The sequence below is a fragment of the Cajanus cajan genome, chromosome 9 (genome assembly GCF_000230855.2).
Source record: "Cajanus cajan strain Asha chromosome 9, NIPB_CcT2T_4, whole genome shotgun sequence".
NCBI classification, from domain to species: Eukaryota; Viridiplantae; Streptophyta; class Magnoliopsida; order Fabales; family Fabaceae; genus Cajanus; species Cajanus cajan.
Genome location: NC_138525.1, coordinates 3,391,695 through 3,407,399, shown reverse-complemented (window position 1 = coordinate 3,407,399; position 15,705 = coordinate 3,391,695). Strand labels below are relative to the sequence as shown.

Genomic DNA, 15,705 nt, shown 5'->3' with positions numbered 1-15,705 from the left:
AGTTTGATCTCATTTGTATATACGAAGGAGCATAATCGATTATGGTTGGCCACATAATCGATTATGGCCTTGTATAATCGATTATGGGTGAGGCATAATCGATTATGGCAAGGCCATAATCGATTAAGCAGGGTATTTTCGCTGCCAGTGGAACCCGGAACGGCCCGTTCCAAAAATGCATTTTATGAGAAATATGTGAAATCAGAACGGGCCGTTTCACTTTTGGAACGGGCCGTTCCAGGTATGTCAATGAGACATGGCAAATGAGTCCATAACGGCCGTTCCGGATTCGGAACGGGCCGTTCTAGAGTCATTAATTTGTTATTAATGATGATTATTTAATACCGTTTATATATATATATATATATATATATATATATATAATATTAATATTTAATATATAATACCTTAAATTAAATATAATTATTTAATATTAATATTAATATTTAATATATAATACCTTAAATTAAATATAATTATTTAATATTAATATTTAATATTTAATATATATATATATATAAATTAAATATTTATTTAATTTATATATATATAAATAAAATAATAATATTAAATATTAATATTTTTATGTTCTCACTTTGATATATAATAAAGTTCGGTTATATCACTCATCTACTTTGTAATGTTAAAAATTTGTTAATTTTTTAATTGGTAAAAATTAACTTGTACAATTAACAAATGTATCTTCATTTCATTCTGATTTATGTTAATGATTTATCAATTTTTTTAATTTATTAATTAACTTTCAAAAAATTTATTGTACATTTTTTTTATACTAATAAAATTTTATTATTTAAATATTGACATCAAAAAGTGCAAATATAAAAAAAATTAATTAATACATGTTTATAAAATTAAAATAATAACACTTTCATAAAAATTAATAAAATAATGTTACAAAATATAATTATCATAATATATTTTGTTATTATTATTTATTATTATAAATATTATTATTTTCATTTTTATTAATATTATTATTATTTATTATAATTAGTATCATTATTATTTATTATGATTCTTATTATTTTTCTAATATTTATTATTATTCTTATCATTTTTTTATATTAAATTGTACCTATTAATATAATTTTATTGTAATTATTATTAATTACAATAAATAATATTATACTCATTTTTAATCCAAGGGTAAAAGTGTAAATTATATATTCATCTATTAAATTTTTATTTTTTTATCTATCATTAAATTTAAAGCAAATATTTAAATTAATTTATTTTTAAATTAATATTTTTTAATTTTTTTAGTTAAAATTTATATATTTATCTTTTAATTATAATAATTATAAACTTTTTTTAACCTAAGGGAAAAATAGTAATCTTTCACAATTATCAATTAAAAAATTTATTTTTATCTATCACATCAATCAATTCATTCACAAACTTTCTCTATACTTTCCACTCACTTTCCCTTAATCCAAACAACCTCACTTTCCACTCACTTTCCCTTCAAATCTCTCCTTTTCCACTTCCCCTTTTCCATCTTCAAATCCAAACAAAGCCTCACTCTCACTCTCACTCTCTTTGTCTTTTCTCTCTCTTCCATATCTTTATTTTTTTTCTATCTCTTTCTTGTATTTCATTATTTCTTGATTTTATTAATTTTAATAATATTACTAACGTCTATTTTATTTTTAAAGTTTAATAATATTTGTTAATATTTATTTATTTGAATAAAATAAAATAATATATTTTTATCCTTTTTAGTATTATTTAGCATTTTTATTTCTTATTTTCTTTTATTGAATTCTATATTTAAATAATTTTAACTATAATTTTTCAAAATTTAAAACTAATTTAATGTCATATTTGTTATAAGATTTAAATAAATAAATTTATTTAATAAGATTATTTTAATAAAGAATATTTTTGTAAAATGTATTTGTATAACCAATAATATTTTATTGTAATCAAATATGGAAATCTTTAACTCTCAAAATTTTTATATGAATATTCCTAGGAATCTTTATAAGTAATCAAATATCTTTTTACTATTCCCAAAAATAATGACTTCCATATTTGTAATTCTCATGAATCATGATTTGTGGGTATAAAAAAACTTCTTCCCTACTAAATAATTCCTAAAAAAATGTTTAATACGTGAAATATTTTTACTTTTCTGATAATCTTAAATTGAAAATCTTGATTCTTTATTATTGGTAACTATTTTAAAAAAAAAACTATACTTATTTCGTGAGAACTATTTTTATTTTATTTTTTCACAAAAATATTCACATGAGAGATGAGAGTGGAGAATTCAACTTTATCAAATTAGGGAATTTTTTTTTTTATGTATATAAAAAGAGCATAACATCCATTTTTAAGATAAAAAATATACATAGTTGGGCTAAACGACCATTGTAAGGCACTTTTGGAAACTATATACGAAATTGGGGTTGTTTTGAAACATTTTACGCCTTTGGGGCTGTATTCATGTGTGTCGCTATGGGCCATAGCGACACACATGACACGTGGCAATCCTGGGCCTGAAGATAAGCCATGAAAGCCATATCAGAAGTGTCGCTGTAGCTGGTGGAGAACTTGAACAAGTCGCTGTAGGCTATAGCGCCTCCATTGGACTAAAAATGAAGTCGCTATAGCCTAAAACAGAACATTGATATAAATAAAAAAAAATATATTATTATAAATTTAAAAATATTAAAAAAAATGTGAAGAAAAAACGAATAAATATAACAGTAATGTAAGACAAATAAAAAATAAATTTTGATAACAAATAGTAATTAAAGTAATAATAAATAAAATTAAAAGTAATAATTAAACGTGATTAAAAAATTATAAAAAATATAAATTTTAAAAAAGAAATAATATAATGCAATAAAAAATTAAAAACGAAAAAAAAATAAAAAAGGTGGGGCGCTATGGCCCAGAGCGCCTGTTAGGCGCCATGGCCCATAGCGCTTGTAATAAATCATTTTAAAATTTGTTTTTAAATATTATACATGATTAAAAAATTATAAAAAAATTAGTTGGTAAAAGGGAAAAATAGAACTGTAATTTATAAAAATATAAATAAAAAAAAATATAATATAATGCAATAAAAAAATTAAAACGAAAAAATAAAAATAAAAAATGGGGCGCTATGGCCCAGAGCGCCTGTTAGGCGTCATGGCCCATAGCGCCTGTAGCGCTTCTAATTTTCACCTTTTGCTGGGACATTAATAATGATTTGAAGTATTGAACAAAAGTGGTGGGACAGTTGGATGCTCATAATTTGTTGAGATATATTTATAATTTTATGAAAATTGTAATAGAGAACATTAAAATCATATTTTACTCTTCGTCAATTTTGATACCATTTTTTTTTTTACCTTTTACACGTCTTGTAACTTTGAAGTTTTTAACTGGTGTATATATATGTATATTCCATGTATAATTTATTCTAAATTTTTTATTAAAAATTACGGCAACAATCAATTAACAGTATTAAATATTGGAGTTGATAAACAAAATTTTGTAATTATAGTATTTAAAAAATGTAAAAATTGGAACGCTGTGGCTGCTAGCGCATACTGGGCGCTATGACAGACAGCGCCTATCGTAAATTATTTTTAATAATTTTTAAATATAAAAACTGATAAATGAATTAAAATTTTTTTTCCAAAAAAAGCGGAAAAAAGAACTGAAATAAGAAAATATGTAAATTTTTAAAAATAAGTAATATAATGTAAAAAAATATTTTAAAAACGAAAAAAAAAATATAAATACTGGGGCGCTATGGCCCATAGCTCCACTCAGGCGCTATGGCCCATAGCGCCAGTTATAAAAATATATCTAATATTTTTAAAATATAATTTTTTTTTACAAATTTATAAAAAAATAACGGGTAAAAAGGAAAAAAAGATTGAAATAAGAAAAAAATGTTAATTTTAAAAAATAAGTAATAAAATGTAAAAAATAATTTAAAAATGAAAAACAAAAATTTAAATTGGGGCACTATGGCCCATAGCTCCACTCAGGCACTATGGCCCATAGCTCCACTCAGGCGCTATGGCCCATAGCTCCACTCAAGCGCTATGGGCCACAGCGACTGTGTTAAAAAAATACATTTTATTTATTTTAAAATTACGTTTTTTTAAAACTTAATTTTCTTTTTATAATTATATAATAAATAGTTCACTTTATTATATTTATTTTACATTATTATTATTTTCCTTTTTTTATTTTTTTCTTTACCCAGTGTCGCTATGGGCTACATAATTTTTTTAAGCCCATCAGCTGTGGTGGGCCAGCTGATAGCGACACTGGTCCAGCCAACCAAGCAAAAAAAAAACAAAAAAGCCACGTGTCATGGGAGTCGCTATGGGTCATAGCGACACCCAATAAAATAGCCCCAAAGGTGTAATATGTTTCAAAACAACCCCATTTTGGTATATTGTTTGTAAAACTGCACCACAATGGTCGTTTAGCCACATAGTTGAGATGTATCTTTTCAAAGTATCGCTTGCTCTCTATCTTTTTCTTTCTCTCTCCCTTTCTATATCTCTCTCACCTGCCCTCCCCCCTCTCTCTATCTCATATATATATTTTTTGTCTTTTTATACCTCATTATTTTTTAACCTTGTCAGTTTTAATAATATTATTAATTTTTTTCTTTTTATAATTTAATAATATTTATTAACTTTTATTATTATTTTTGAATAAAATGAAATAATATATTTTTATCTTTCTTAATTACAAGGTAACATTTTTCTTCATTCATTTCTTTAGTTAAATTATGTATTCAAATAATTTTAAATATAATTTATTGACTTTTTAAAATAGTTTAATATTATATTTATAATAAAATTTAAGTAAATAAATATATATAATAATATTATGTTAATAAAGAATATTTTTAAAAAAATATTTATATACCCAAAAATATGCTATTGTAATCAAATATGAAAATCTTTAATTTTGAAAATCCCTGTATGAATATTTTTAATTTTTTTTATAAATAATGAAATAGATTTTAATTACTCTAAAAAATTATGATTCCTTAAATTTGTAATTCTAAAAATCATGATTCCAAAATATAAAAAATTTCTTTCCTATCAAATGTTTCATAAGTAACTTTAAAAATTAATAAATATTACTAATAATTAAGATAAAAATTTAACTTATTACTTATATTTAAGAGAAAAATAGTAATAAAAAAATATTGACAAGTGACAACACACACAATGATGGTAAGAATAAGAGTGAAGGTTGAAGAACAAATTTTAGGGAGGTAGCCCTAAGAGCACGCACAGTTCCTTGACCAATCGGCAACCACCCAAATCCATTAAACAATCAAAATACAGTCAAATTACCGACTTCCCGATTCTTGCCGATCACCAATGCTCACTAACGACATAATTGGGACACCACTTCACAGAAAAATGAAGAAAAAAAACCCAATAGTTAGGAGCAAATTCCTGGACCACCTAATTGAACTTACACGATATACAAGTGAGTAGGTTATTAATTATAATAGTTAATCTTCAATACTTCATGTCCATTTTTCTAATTGATCACTGTTTTAATTTTATTGACTAATTAAGCGTACTATATACTGCTTTGACTTTTGACTTATTTAAGAAGTCATCGACCCTTCCCCCAAACAACGAAACTTAAAATAAAGAGAAAGAAAGTCAATGATCTTCAATTTTCTTTTCTTTACTTTTTACATTGCTATTGCAGTTGGTTAATCAATTTACTATGTAATAATGACGATATGAGTATTCTAGCGGTTGATTAGAGAATAGAGACAATGACTTCTAAGTTCAATTTGTGAGTGTAAACACCACAAACGAAAATAATCTTTTCACAAAATAATGGGAAAAAAAAAATAAAAGGTTGATATCAATCTTTTTCCAAGATGCAACTTCAAGAAAGAGATGGGTGAGTGGGAAGAAACTAGAAAGTTGTCCACATACGACGAAGTTGGATGGCATGAATTAATCATTCACCCATCTCTTATGTTCTAGTTAGTACATTTCCCCATATGTGGGTCTCATCTATGCCTTCTATCATGTCCCTTTCATTTATGTGTTTCACACAATTTGATTGATTTCCTTGCTTGAAATAACATCATGATCCATGATCTTATCCTAAAGTAGACACTGTTTTGAACAAAAATTTGAGGGTCTACGGCTTTCGTGGGGAAAGTTGAAGGGGACATGTGTGAAAATGGAATGAAGTGATGATGATGATTGAAAGAGAGAATATATAAAAGAAACATATGAAAGTGAGATTTATATATTTGATGCCATTCTGCATTTCAAGTACAAGCATGAAGAATTCCTACACACCGTGACAAGGGAAATAAGTAGTAGGATTCTCTGATTTAATATGAACTCAAGCCATGGCTTTTTGATTAATGTGGAGCCGTTGACCAACTTATTTATGTAAATGAGGCTTTTTTGAAAGTATTTACGCCTTTGGGACTGTTTACAACGGTGTCGCTATGGGCCATAGCGACACCCATGCCACGTAGCAATTTTTTTTTTGGCCCAGAATGGGCTGGACTGAGCCATAACAGTGTCGCTATGGACTGGGCCAACACAGTTGATGGGCCAACAAAAATGATGTAACCCATAGCGACACCATTTAAGAAAAAAAATGAAAAAAACTAAAATAATTTAAATGTACCCTAAAAATAATAAACTGAGTTTACTTATTATATATTTATAAAAATAAAATTTAATTTTTAAAAAACATAATTTTAAAAAAATGTATTTAATTATTTAGCTGAGTAGCGCTATGGCCTATAGCGACACAGTGCCGCTATAGGCCATAGCGCCACTATTTTATTTGTTTTTTTTAATTAAAATTATTAACTTATTTTGTTTTAAAATTTGTTTATTTTATATTAGCAGTTAAATATGAATTTGTAATTATAAAGTTATTTATTCTGTAATTTATTTTGTTTTCTATATATATTTTTTCCTTTAAATTATTTTCTGACGAATTAAAAAATTAATTTAACAAATTTGTCTGAATGTCTGAATGTGTTAACAAGGTGTTAAAAGATTGTAGATAAATAATTAAATTAATTTTTTAATTCGTCAGAAAATAATTTAAAGGAAAAAATATATAGAAAACAAAATAAATTACAGAATAAATAACTTTATAATTACAAATTCATATTTAACTGCTAATATAAAATAAACAAATTTTAAAACAAAATAAGTTAATAATTAAAATAAATAAATAAATAAATAAAATAGTGGCGCTATGGCCTATAGCGACACTGTGTCGCTATAGGCCATAACGCCACTTATTTTTTTGTTTTTTGTTTTTAAAATTATTAACTTAATTTGTTTTAAATTTTATTTATTTTTTATTAGCAAATAAATATTATCTTCTATTTATAAGCTTATTTTCTCTGTAATTTATTTTCTTTTCTTTATATATATTTAATTATTAAAAATTAAATATCTATTTATTTATTTTTCACAGTGACGCTATGGCCTATAGCGACACAGTGTCGCTATAGGTCATAGCGCCACTTATTTTTTTGTTTTTTTTTTTAAATTATTAACTTAATTTGTTTTAAATTTTATTTATTTTTTATTAGCAAATAAATATTATCTTCTATTTATAAGGTTATTTTCTCTGTAATTTATTTATTTTTCTTTATATATATTTAATTATTACGAATTAAATATCTATTTATTTATTTTTCACAGTGGCGTTGTGGCCTATAACGACACTGTGTCGCTATAGGCCATAGCGCCACTTATTTTTTTGTTTTTTTTTAAATTATTAACTTAATTTGTTTTAAATTTTATTTATTTTTTATTAGCAAATAAATATTATCTTCTATTTATAAGCTTATTTTCTCTGTAATTTATTTTATTTTCTTTATATATATTTAATTATTACGAATTAAATATCTATTTATTTATTTTTCACAGTAGCGCTATGGCCGATAGCGACACTCATAGTACCACTTATTTAAAGTTTGATTTTTTTAAATTATTAACTATATTATCTTTTTAATTATTTTATTTTACATTATCATATACATTTTAATTACTATTTTATAAACTTTTTTTTTCATTTATTTCTTTATTTAATATATTTTTTGCTTTTTTTTTTTTAATTTAAAATATGGGGCGCTATGGGCTATAGCGTCTTCGTTTAAGCTGTTAGTGTCGCTATGGGTTACAACAATTTCGTCAATATAACTTTCATGGCTTCTCTGGAATCACAAAAATGCCACGTATCACTGGTGTCGCTATGGGTCATAGAAACACCGTTATAAATAGTCCTACACATAAATACTTTCAAAAGAACCTGTTTACGTAAAAAATTTTCTAAACAACTCGGTCAAAAAGCCGTTGTTTACTTTATGGATTAAGATTTAAATGTCATGTCACGAACTCAAAGATTCCATCGAGCCAAGTGACTAATGATAGTTTGTATACGAATGAGTTAAAAAAAAAAAAGTGAAAGCATTAATGCATTGTACTACGATGATTATCAAATTCTTTCCATCAATCAAGTTTAAATATTAAAATAATAATAATGAAAACTATTTTATTTTTTTTAATCAAGGAAAACTATTTCAGTTATTTGTAGTTTTAATATATTTTCTTTTTATTACTCAATGACAACATTATTGAATACTGATTAATGGAGTTGAAACCTTGAGCTTCGAAATAAAAAACGACACCAAAAAAAAAAAACCTTGAGCTTAAAATCTAAAACCTAACACAAACTATTCAATTTTCCCATAACTGAGTCGACCTAAGTAGATATATTATATGAGTTAGTACGTGATACTATATAAATAACTAAATAGACTGTCAGCAACATCATTAAATATTTAAAATCCAATAATTGGCTAATTAATGTTATGTATGATTAGTGGAAAGACAGCCACTTAGTGTTGTCCAAGGTTTATATTTTTAAAATATATTTTATTTAATAATTTTATCTTTTAACAATTTAATATGTCTAATTTAATATGAAGTTTTGGAGAGGAATAGTTACAATTTTTGGACGGTAATTTAAATAATATAGTTTTTTTTAAGGGAACAAAACTAATTCATTTCTTTCATAATAAGAGAAATAATACATGGTGGAATGAAATCAAAAGTGTGAGGACTAGTGTATGATCTTGTTGTCCTTGCTAAGGAATGAACAACATGATTTGCTTGTCTCTTAATAAACCTAACTGAGAAGTTTTTATGAGAAGTTAAGATAGATCGTCCTTTTTGAATCAGAAAACCATATTCAGATAAGTCGATTAGATCCATGTAAGTCATCAACCACAATTTTACAATCAAGTTCAATTTAGTCGTTCTCATAAGTAAAGTTTGTGAGCCAAGACATAGCCTAAATACAAGCTATAGCCAAGACATATTCTGTTTCTTATTATTGGTGTTCCATTTTAGCTTTTTAATTTTATCCTTTGAAGATATAGTTTTTCCCTGATCGTGGTTGGTTATAACTTGGTTTTGATTTTAAGTTAGTACTTAATTGATGCAATTTATTATTTTACAATGTTGGATTTTTTTATATAAAAAAATTAATGCCGAGAGAAATATGTATATGAAAAAAAAATTATTAGGAGATAAAAAATCTACTTGGAATGAACTCTACTCCTTAAAATGAATTAGTTTTCAAATATCTCGATTGAAAAAATATCTTTAATACAAACTTGAAAAAAAATTAGTATACAATCTCAAGATAATTAATAGAGAATGTGCTACATTAATTGCACAAAAAAGCGAGAGAATGTTCTGACAAAATTAACTTATTATTAGTAAATTACTATATATTATATAAAATTAATTTATTTGATAAATGATTATTTCAATGATAATGATTATAAATATATATTTAAAATTTTCAAACTTTCAGAAATTGCTCTAGTTAGTAAAATATTATTATTTCAATAACGATGTACAAACATTCTAATATATTTAATGTGGATTAAAAATATTAATTAATGAAATTATATAAAGTAAAAATCTCTTTTATTTGAATAGTCATTTAATCAAAAAAAAAATTTGTATTTTAATATAAAAATCATAGCATATGTCATGTCACAATACAAAAAAAAATATCATGTGATCGACTTCATAAAAAAAAGGAGTATTAACATAATTTCATGAGAATTAAAAATAAGGTGTCGAGTTTGATATGGATATGGAGCAGCTAAGCTAAGGTATAAAAGGCAAAGGAAGTAAGAATATGAAGCTTTCCTTCACAGTCCATAGCATTGATAATAAAATAATAATTATGAGTTGAGATATATAGAAGTACAAATTAGCACGTTAACTAAACTTATATAATATACTTTTCCAAATCTACAAACAATACAAAATGCCTGCTGAACCTGATGGGTCCTATATATCTAGGAGCTAGCTGATATAACATATATACCTGGTCCACAATCAACGACATTTCTCATATAATTTACTCCTCAAAGTTAATTAAACAACAAACTTTAAATTGCTTGTTCTCCAATTCCAAATTACATAAAATTGGAGGGTATCTTGGTGCTTGTAGAATTGACGTACTTCATTAGCTAATTCCCCTATTTGAGTAAGTTTCAGGTATTGCTGCTATTCACCATTCAGGTAATAAAAGTGGAAGAACCTAGAAAGTGACAAAAGGAAGTAGCCAATGGAGAAAAGACATAACTTAGTGGAGGCAACTAACACAAAAAGAACTATCACGTTTGGATTAACTATCATATGTAATAGAAGGAAACTAAACTCTTTTTTTTTTTTTTTTTTGGAAATTAAACGTTTGGATTAATTACCATATGCGAAAACATGGAAATAGAAGGGAATTAAACTATTTTTTTAAAAAAATCTCTTTTAATTAATTTTTTTATATATAAAAATCAAGTTAATATTTTAATAGTTCCTAAAATATCATTAACATAATTTACTGACATGTCATTAGTCTAAGTAAAACAAATATCAAATTCTTACAATGGACATCATATTAACCATCTCAAAAATTGATCGGTGAGATGATTATAATAATATATAAAAATTGAAATAATTTTCATTTTATTTGACTTCAATAATTATAAGACAAGAATTATTTCATACTTATAGCACTCGTTATAATAAAATGTGAAATGATCAGAAAAAGTTATTTTCGTCGTCTCTTAACTAGAGTTGTTGGGAATAAAAATCCAAAAAAAGGTTGAATGTATCTAGTGGCTTACTCGTTTTGCCACTAACAGCATCATCAACATTAGCTGTTCCGCTCATGGGTCCGCTACTATTATTGGTGGGTGCAATCATTGTTTGACTATGTTGCACTGCTTCCGAACCATATCTCGACGCATTCATTGCCTGCTATGCAACAACAATTAATAAAACCAACGTCAACATGGTAACACATAACATGGAAAATTAACTCCATCCAAGGATAATTAACTTAACTATGAGCCACTTACCTGAGATGGACTTTGCATAAGATGGTAACCCATGTAACGTGCATATTGTTCTGAAAGGCACGGGTTTTGCATCTGGTTTTGGTAATTAAATGCACCCAAAACTGGATTTTGACACATTAAAGTTTGGTTTGGCATCTGAGTCTGATCATGTGCCAATTTTGGAAATTGCATATGATTGTGAATGGAAGGCAAAGAAGGTGCAACCAGTCCCATCTGTGACATGTAGTGCTGAATTCCTGGAAACATTATTGGTGTCATACCAGTCCCCATCCACATTACCTATCATAAACAACCAAATTTGTTTACACATTACTTAACTTTATATAGTACTATGTGATCAACGTTCGATCTTCACATTTATATATATGAAAAAATATTTGTTGAGCGATTTGAAAAATAAAAAATAAAAAATCACTGCAAGTTGTATATACCTGAAGTTGAAACTGAAGTGATTTCAAGTATTCGATTGCCTCTTCTAACATGGATGCTTTGTCTGTCTGCATGTACAGCTAGCCCTTAGTTATTACACCATGGTGATTGAATCTTGTGAAAAGAAGAATCGTTAAAAACAAAGAAAGTGTGTGTGCAGTGTGTACTGCGCCAGTGAAATACCACTTTTTAAGTTTTAACCCTACCAAACATTGACTTGATCGTCTGAGTCTAGATGCATGCATCTCTTCAGAAAAAAGTTAAAATAGTGACATGTCAACAAGCATTATGATAGCGAACCTTGTTACTGTTAGGTATCAATTGCTGCAATGCCCTCATCTTCTCGTTGATCCTATCTCTTCTTCTCTGCATTGGTAAAATCAACACTGGTAATTAATAAGTGTTAAGTTAACACCACAAGTTTAAAAATTACAAGAAAAATACCATGCCCTCACCCTTTCTGATAGGTTGTGCACTTCAGCTGCACGGTTCCTTCTGGAAGACCCCGTTCGCTGAGATGTTTTATTTTCATCAGCTGATTTAAGTTCTGTGGCCTATTACACATGTAGACACAACTCATCAGCTAACAACAAAACTTAGCATTGTCTCTCTAGGTGAAGCCAACTACATGAATCACACAACATCATTCGACTCAGTTAAAGACTAAATATTAAGAAGTACTGTTGGGAACAAGAGGGGATAAAACACCGGGAAAAAACGCACTAACGAACTCTATCCATCCAATGTAGGACTTTCCTTCATATTAGCACACCAACAGAAACCATGAAGTAAAACCCAAAAAAGAAAAATTAGAAGAGAAAAACATGCATGCATTAATTCACTAAGGTAAATGGAAAGAGGAAGAGCGTGACCTCACTTTGCTCCTCTGACGCTTCTTCTTCTGTTCCTTTTCTCTTTAGGCCATGATCTCTTGTTGATAAGGAACAGGTTCTTCCAATACCAGTACTGCCTGAGCGACCGGAAGATGAAGTCACAGTTGGTTCAATCATCTCTGATTTTCCCTTGTCACTCCTATGAACTGGTCTCCGGACACAATCTCTAACAGCTTCAGGCTCGGCAGATAAAGTAGCATTATTAGCAGTGGCCCAAATACCATTGCTTGATATCCTGCTAACATCTTGGTCTTGAGGGATGTTGTTGCTGCCACAGTGACTTGAACCAACTGTGATCACTGAGTACTCTCCAGCCTCTCCTTGTGACGTGTTAGCACTAGTTTTTTGAGATGCTGAAGAAACATAACGGGGTGTTGAAAAGTGAGGAAAGTTTAGGACCTTGCCTGATGCACCAAAGTCATTGATTTTCTGGAATGGATCTGAGACATGGAATCTTGGAGCAGGCATAGGATTCCCTTGGAATCCCTCAACACTGGAGGGTTTCATGTTAGGTGGTAGAGGTTGTGAAATTGAAGTAAAATGAGGGGCACTAGAGGCAAAAAAATTGGCATTTTTTCCCTCTTCCATTTGCCTGATTGGCTTGTAAGATTCAACTTCACAAGGTGGTAGCTCAGGTAAAAGGTTTGAACAAAATTCTTGCTCCGATGGGTCCTCAAATGGGTATTGGATCCATGGGGCTGCGTTTTCTTGATCCAGCTTGCTAGAGTTCTCATATGGCCCACTAGTCCTTAATGTTGATTGATCAGTTTTCTGAACCTGTCTCAAGTTAGATGAGTTCCCAACTGGTTGCTTATGTGTTTGGCTGTGCATAACTACTTGTCCATTTTGCCATAAGAGCTCCACAAATTCTTGGTCCGGCCTGTGTAATTGACCACAGAGAATTATAATCAAGACAAAGTTAATTGTGACTGAATTCTGATTTGACAAAGATAGATAACACACACCTTACTAACTTTCTTTGGTTGTTGAGACAAGTATCACTCTCAAAATCCCAACCTCGAATACTGTTGTTCATGGTTCACCAAACCAAGTTGTCTGTTTGAACAAGAGAGGAGAGAACTTCAGACTTCAAACAAACTTCACAAGCAGAGGAAAATAATTTGCAATGTTCAGCTAATTGAACTTTTGAAGTGAAAGAAAATAATAATAAATTGTTTTCCTAACATGCCAAGGAGGAGAAAAGGCCAATGAAATGGAACCACAAGTTGATTTTGCCATTGTGAATTGTGTAAATAAATAAAGCACCGAATGTTCAAACTCCAAGAGATCCGGAAAGGAAAAATTATTTTCCTATTACGGTTGAAGTACATGTCAACAAGCATAGAAAAAGAACAGAAAATTTATAAAAAAAAATTACCAAACATTTAACCCAACAAATTGGGAAATTTTTGAGAGAGTAGTCAGTTAGAAAGCTGTTCTAAGTATTAAATCGAGAAGATTCTACCACATAAACATACACACAGAGACACAAATTCAAAAACTAAGAAGTAATTGATATATTCCTATGAACGTATTCACTTTGACTGGTCGAAGAACTAATTAAAATGAAAAGAAAAAAAAATCATTTTCAGGCAAGAAAAAAGAACCCGAGTTTCTTGTGTTACAATTATAACAAGTCAGTATGATGAGTACAGTATAGCAGAAAAGAACACCTGAGTTAAGGTAAAAGCAATTTTTGTTTTGTAACTTCTTGAATAGAATCTACAAGCTAGAATCTAGAAACTCATGAAACTCCCTCTTCTAGCTTTTCCCTATGAACATGTTCTTCTGCATAGGGAGTTTGTAGCACACAGTTTTTAAGAAGAAGAAGGACAGTGACATGTTCAAGTACAGAGAGAGAATAGTGGAAATATCCCATGAAAAAATGGTACTACTTTGTGCATGTCAACAGCGAGAAAAACATGGCTGCACATGTGTCATTTTGTGAATGAATTGGGGACCAATTAATAACGGAGTCTGCAATTTGTTTTGCTTCTATAGGTTCTGGTTGTTGAAGTTGAAAACACAAATTAAACAAGGAAATCTAATTCTCCATGCACAGGGAGAATGCTATATCTGAATGTTGATTCTGGTGGCGACACGTGGCAGGGACAAGGTGCATATAATTGGAGACTGATAAGGCTCAGCATTGTCCGAAAAAGATGTGGCACTCGTTTCATGCTCATCTAGACATCTACTAATCAACTATCTATCAAGAACACATGGTGTCCAAGTTCATTATTTTCTACTTAAGTTTTGGTCAACTCAGAAAATTTTCATTAGTTCAAACGAGTGGATGGATAATGTGGAATTTGAATCTTAACTGATATGGCATTGGACATCAGCCCCATGACATCATGATGTTAAAGAAACAAAGATATATATTTTTTTATTAAGTGAAAATTTATCATAGTTATTTGTATAGTTTATTTATTATGTTTGATGAAAAGTATGTCTTTCTTTTTGTAAAAATGATTATATTATGATAGTTAAGAATATGGGAGGATTCATGTCTAATAATATTAATTTCTTTACAAAGCTTGAGTGACAAAGACAGATGATTGCAAAGCAAAGCGACCGGCCAACTTGTTCACCGCGCAGCACAGCAAATGGATAGGAACTGCTCCACCTATTGCCAACTCACTGCCTTCATCCTTCACAAACATATTTAGGAATATTTTTTGCCTTCATCACCGAATAGTATAAGTGAATATCTTCTCATAATTTCAATTTTTTTCTTGTATGAATAAGAATCGAGATTTGAATTTATTAAATATTGAGAATTCCTATTTAAGTGCACTCTAATTTAGATAAATATTTTAAAAAAAAAACATTCTTTTAAATACACTCTCAAATTTGTTAAATTTATTGAAAAATATAAAATTTAGCGAGTCTCATATTTTATTTAATTGATTCTCTTTCTTGATGTTATAA

The 15,705-nt window shown here is 28.2% G+C and overlaps 1 protein-coding gene across 2 annotated transcripts; it reads right to left on the bottom strand.

Moving 5' to 3' along the window:
* Positions 1-10,217: 10,217 nt before the first annotated feature.
* LOC109789483 (transcription factor PIF4) lies at positions 10,218-14,851 on the bottom strand. 2 transcript variants are annotated; one of them, XM_083063506.1, is made up of 9 exons: positions 14,445-14,847; positions 13,737-13,827; positions 12,751-13,651; positions 12,334-12,432; positions 12,179-12,244; positions 11,881-11,946; positions 11,450-11,728; positions 11,216-11,345; positions 10,218-10,632 (listed from the first exon to the last, which is right to left on the bottom strand). In XM_083063506.1, the coding sequence occupies exons 2-9, from the start codon at positions 13,805-13,807 to the stop codon at positions 10,610-10,612; spliced, it is 1,635 nt and encodes a 544-aa protein (XP_082919632.1). In that variant the 5' UTR covers positions 13,808-13,827; positions 14,445-14,847; the 3' UTR covers positions 10,218-10,609. The 2 variants fall into 2 exon arrangements, with proteins under 2 accessions (XP_082919632.1, XP_020204038.2); XM_020348449.3 differs by lacking the exon at positions 10,218-10,632 and having other exon boundaries at positions 11,030-11,345; positions 14,445-14,851.
* Between the last annotated feature and the right edge of the window lie 854 nt (positions 14,852-15,705).

Excerpts from the sequence above, each read along its gene's own strand:
- LOC109789483 (XM_020348449.3), bottom strand. The coding sequence starts at position 13,807 with ATGAACAACAGTATTCGAGGTTGGGATTTTGAGAGTGATACTTGTCTC. Across the intron at positions 11,947-12,178 it reads TGATACCTAACAGTAACAAG|ACAGACAAAGCATCCATGTT; the intron begins GTTCGCTATCAT and ends CTGTACATGCAG. Across the intron at positions 11,346-11,449 it reads TTATGCAAAGTCCATCTCAG|GCAATGAATGCGTCGAGATA; the intron begins GTAAGTGGCTCA and ends GTTGCATAGCAG.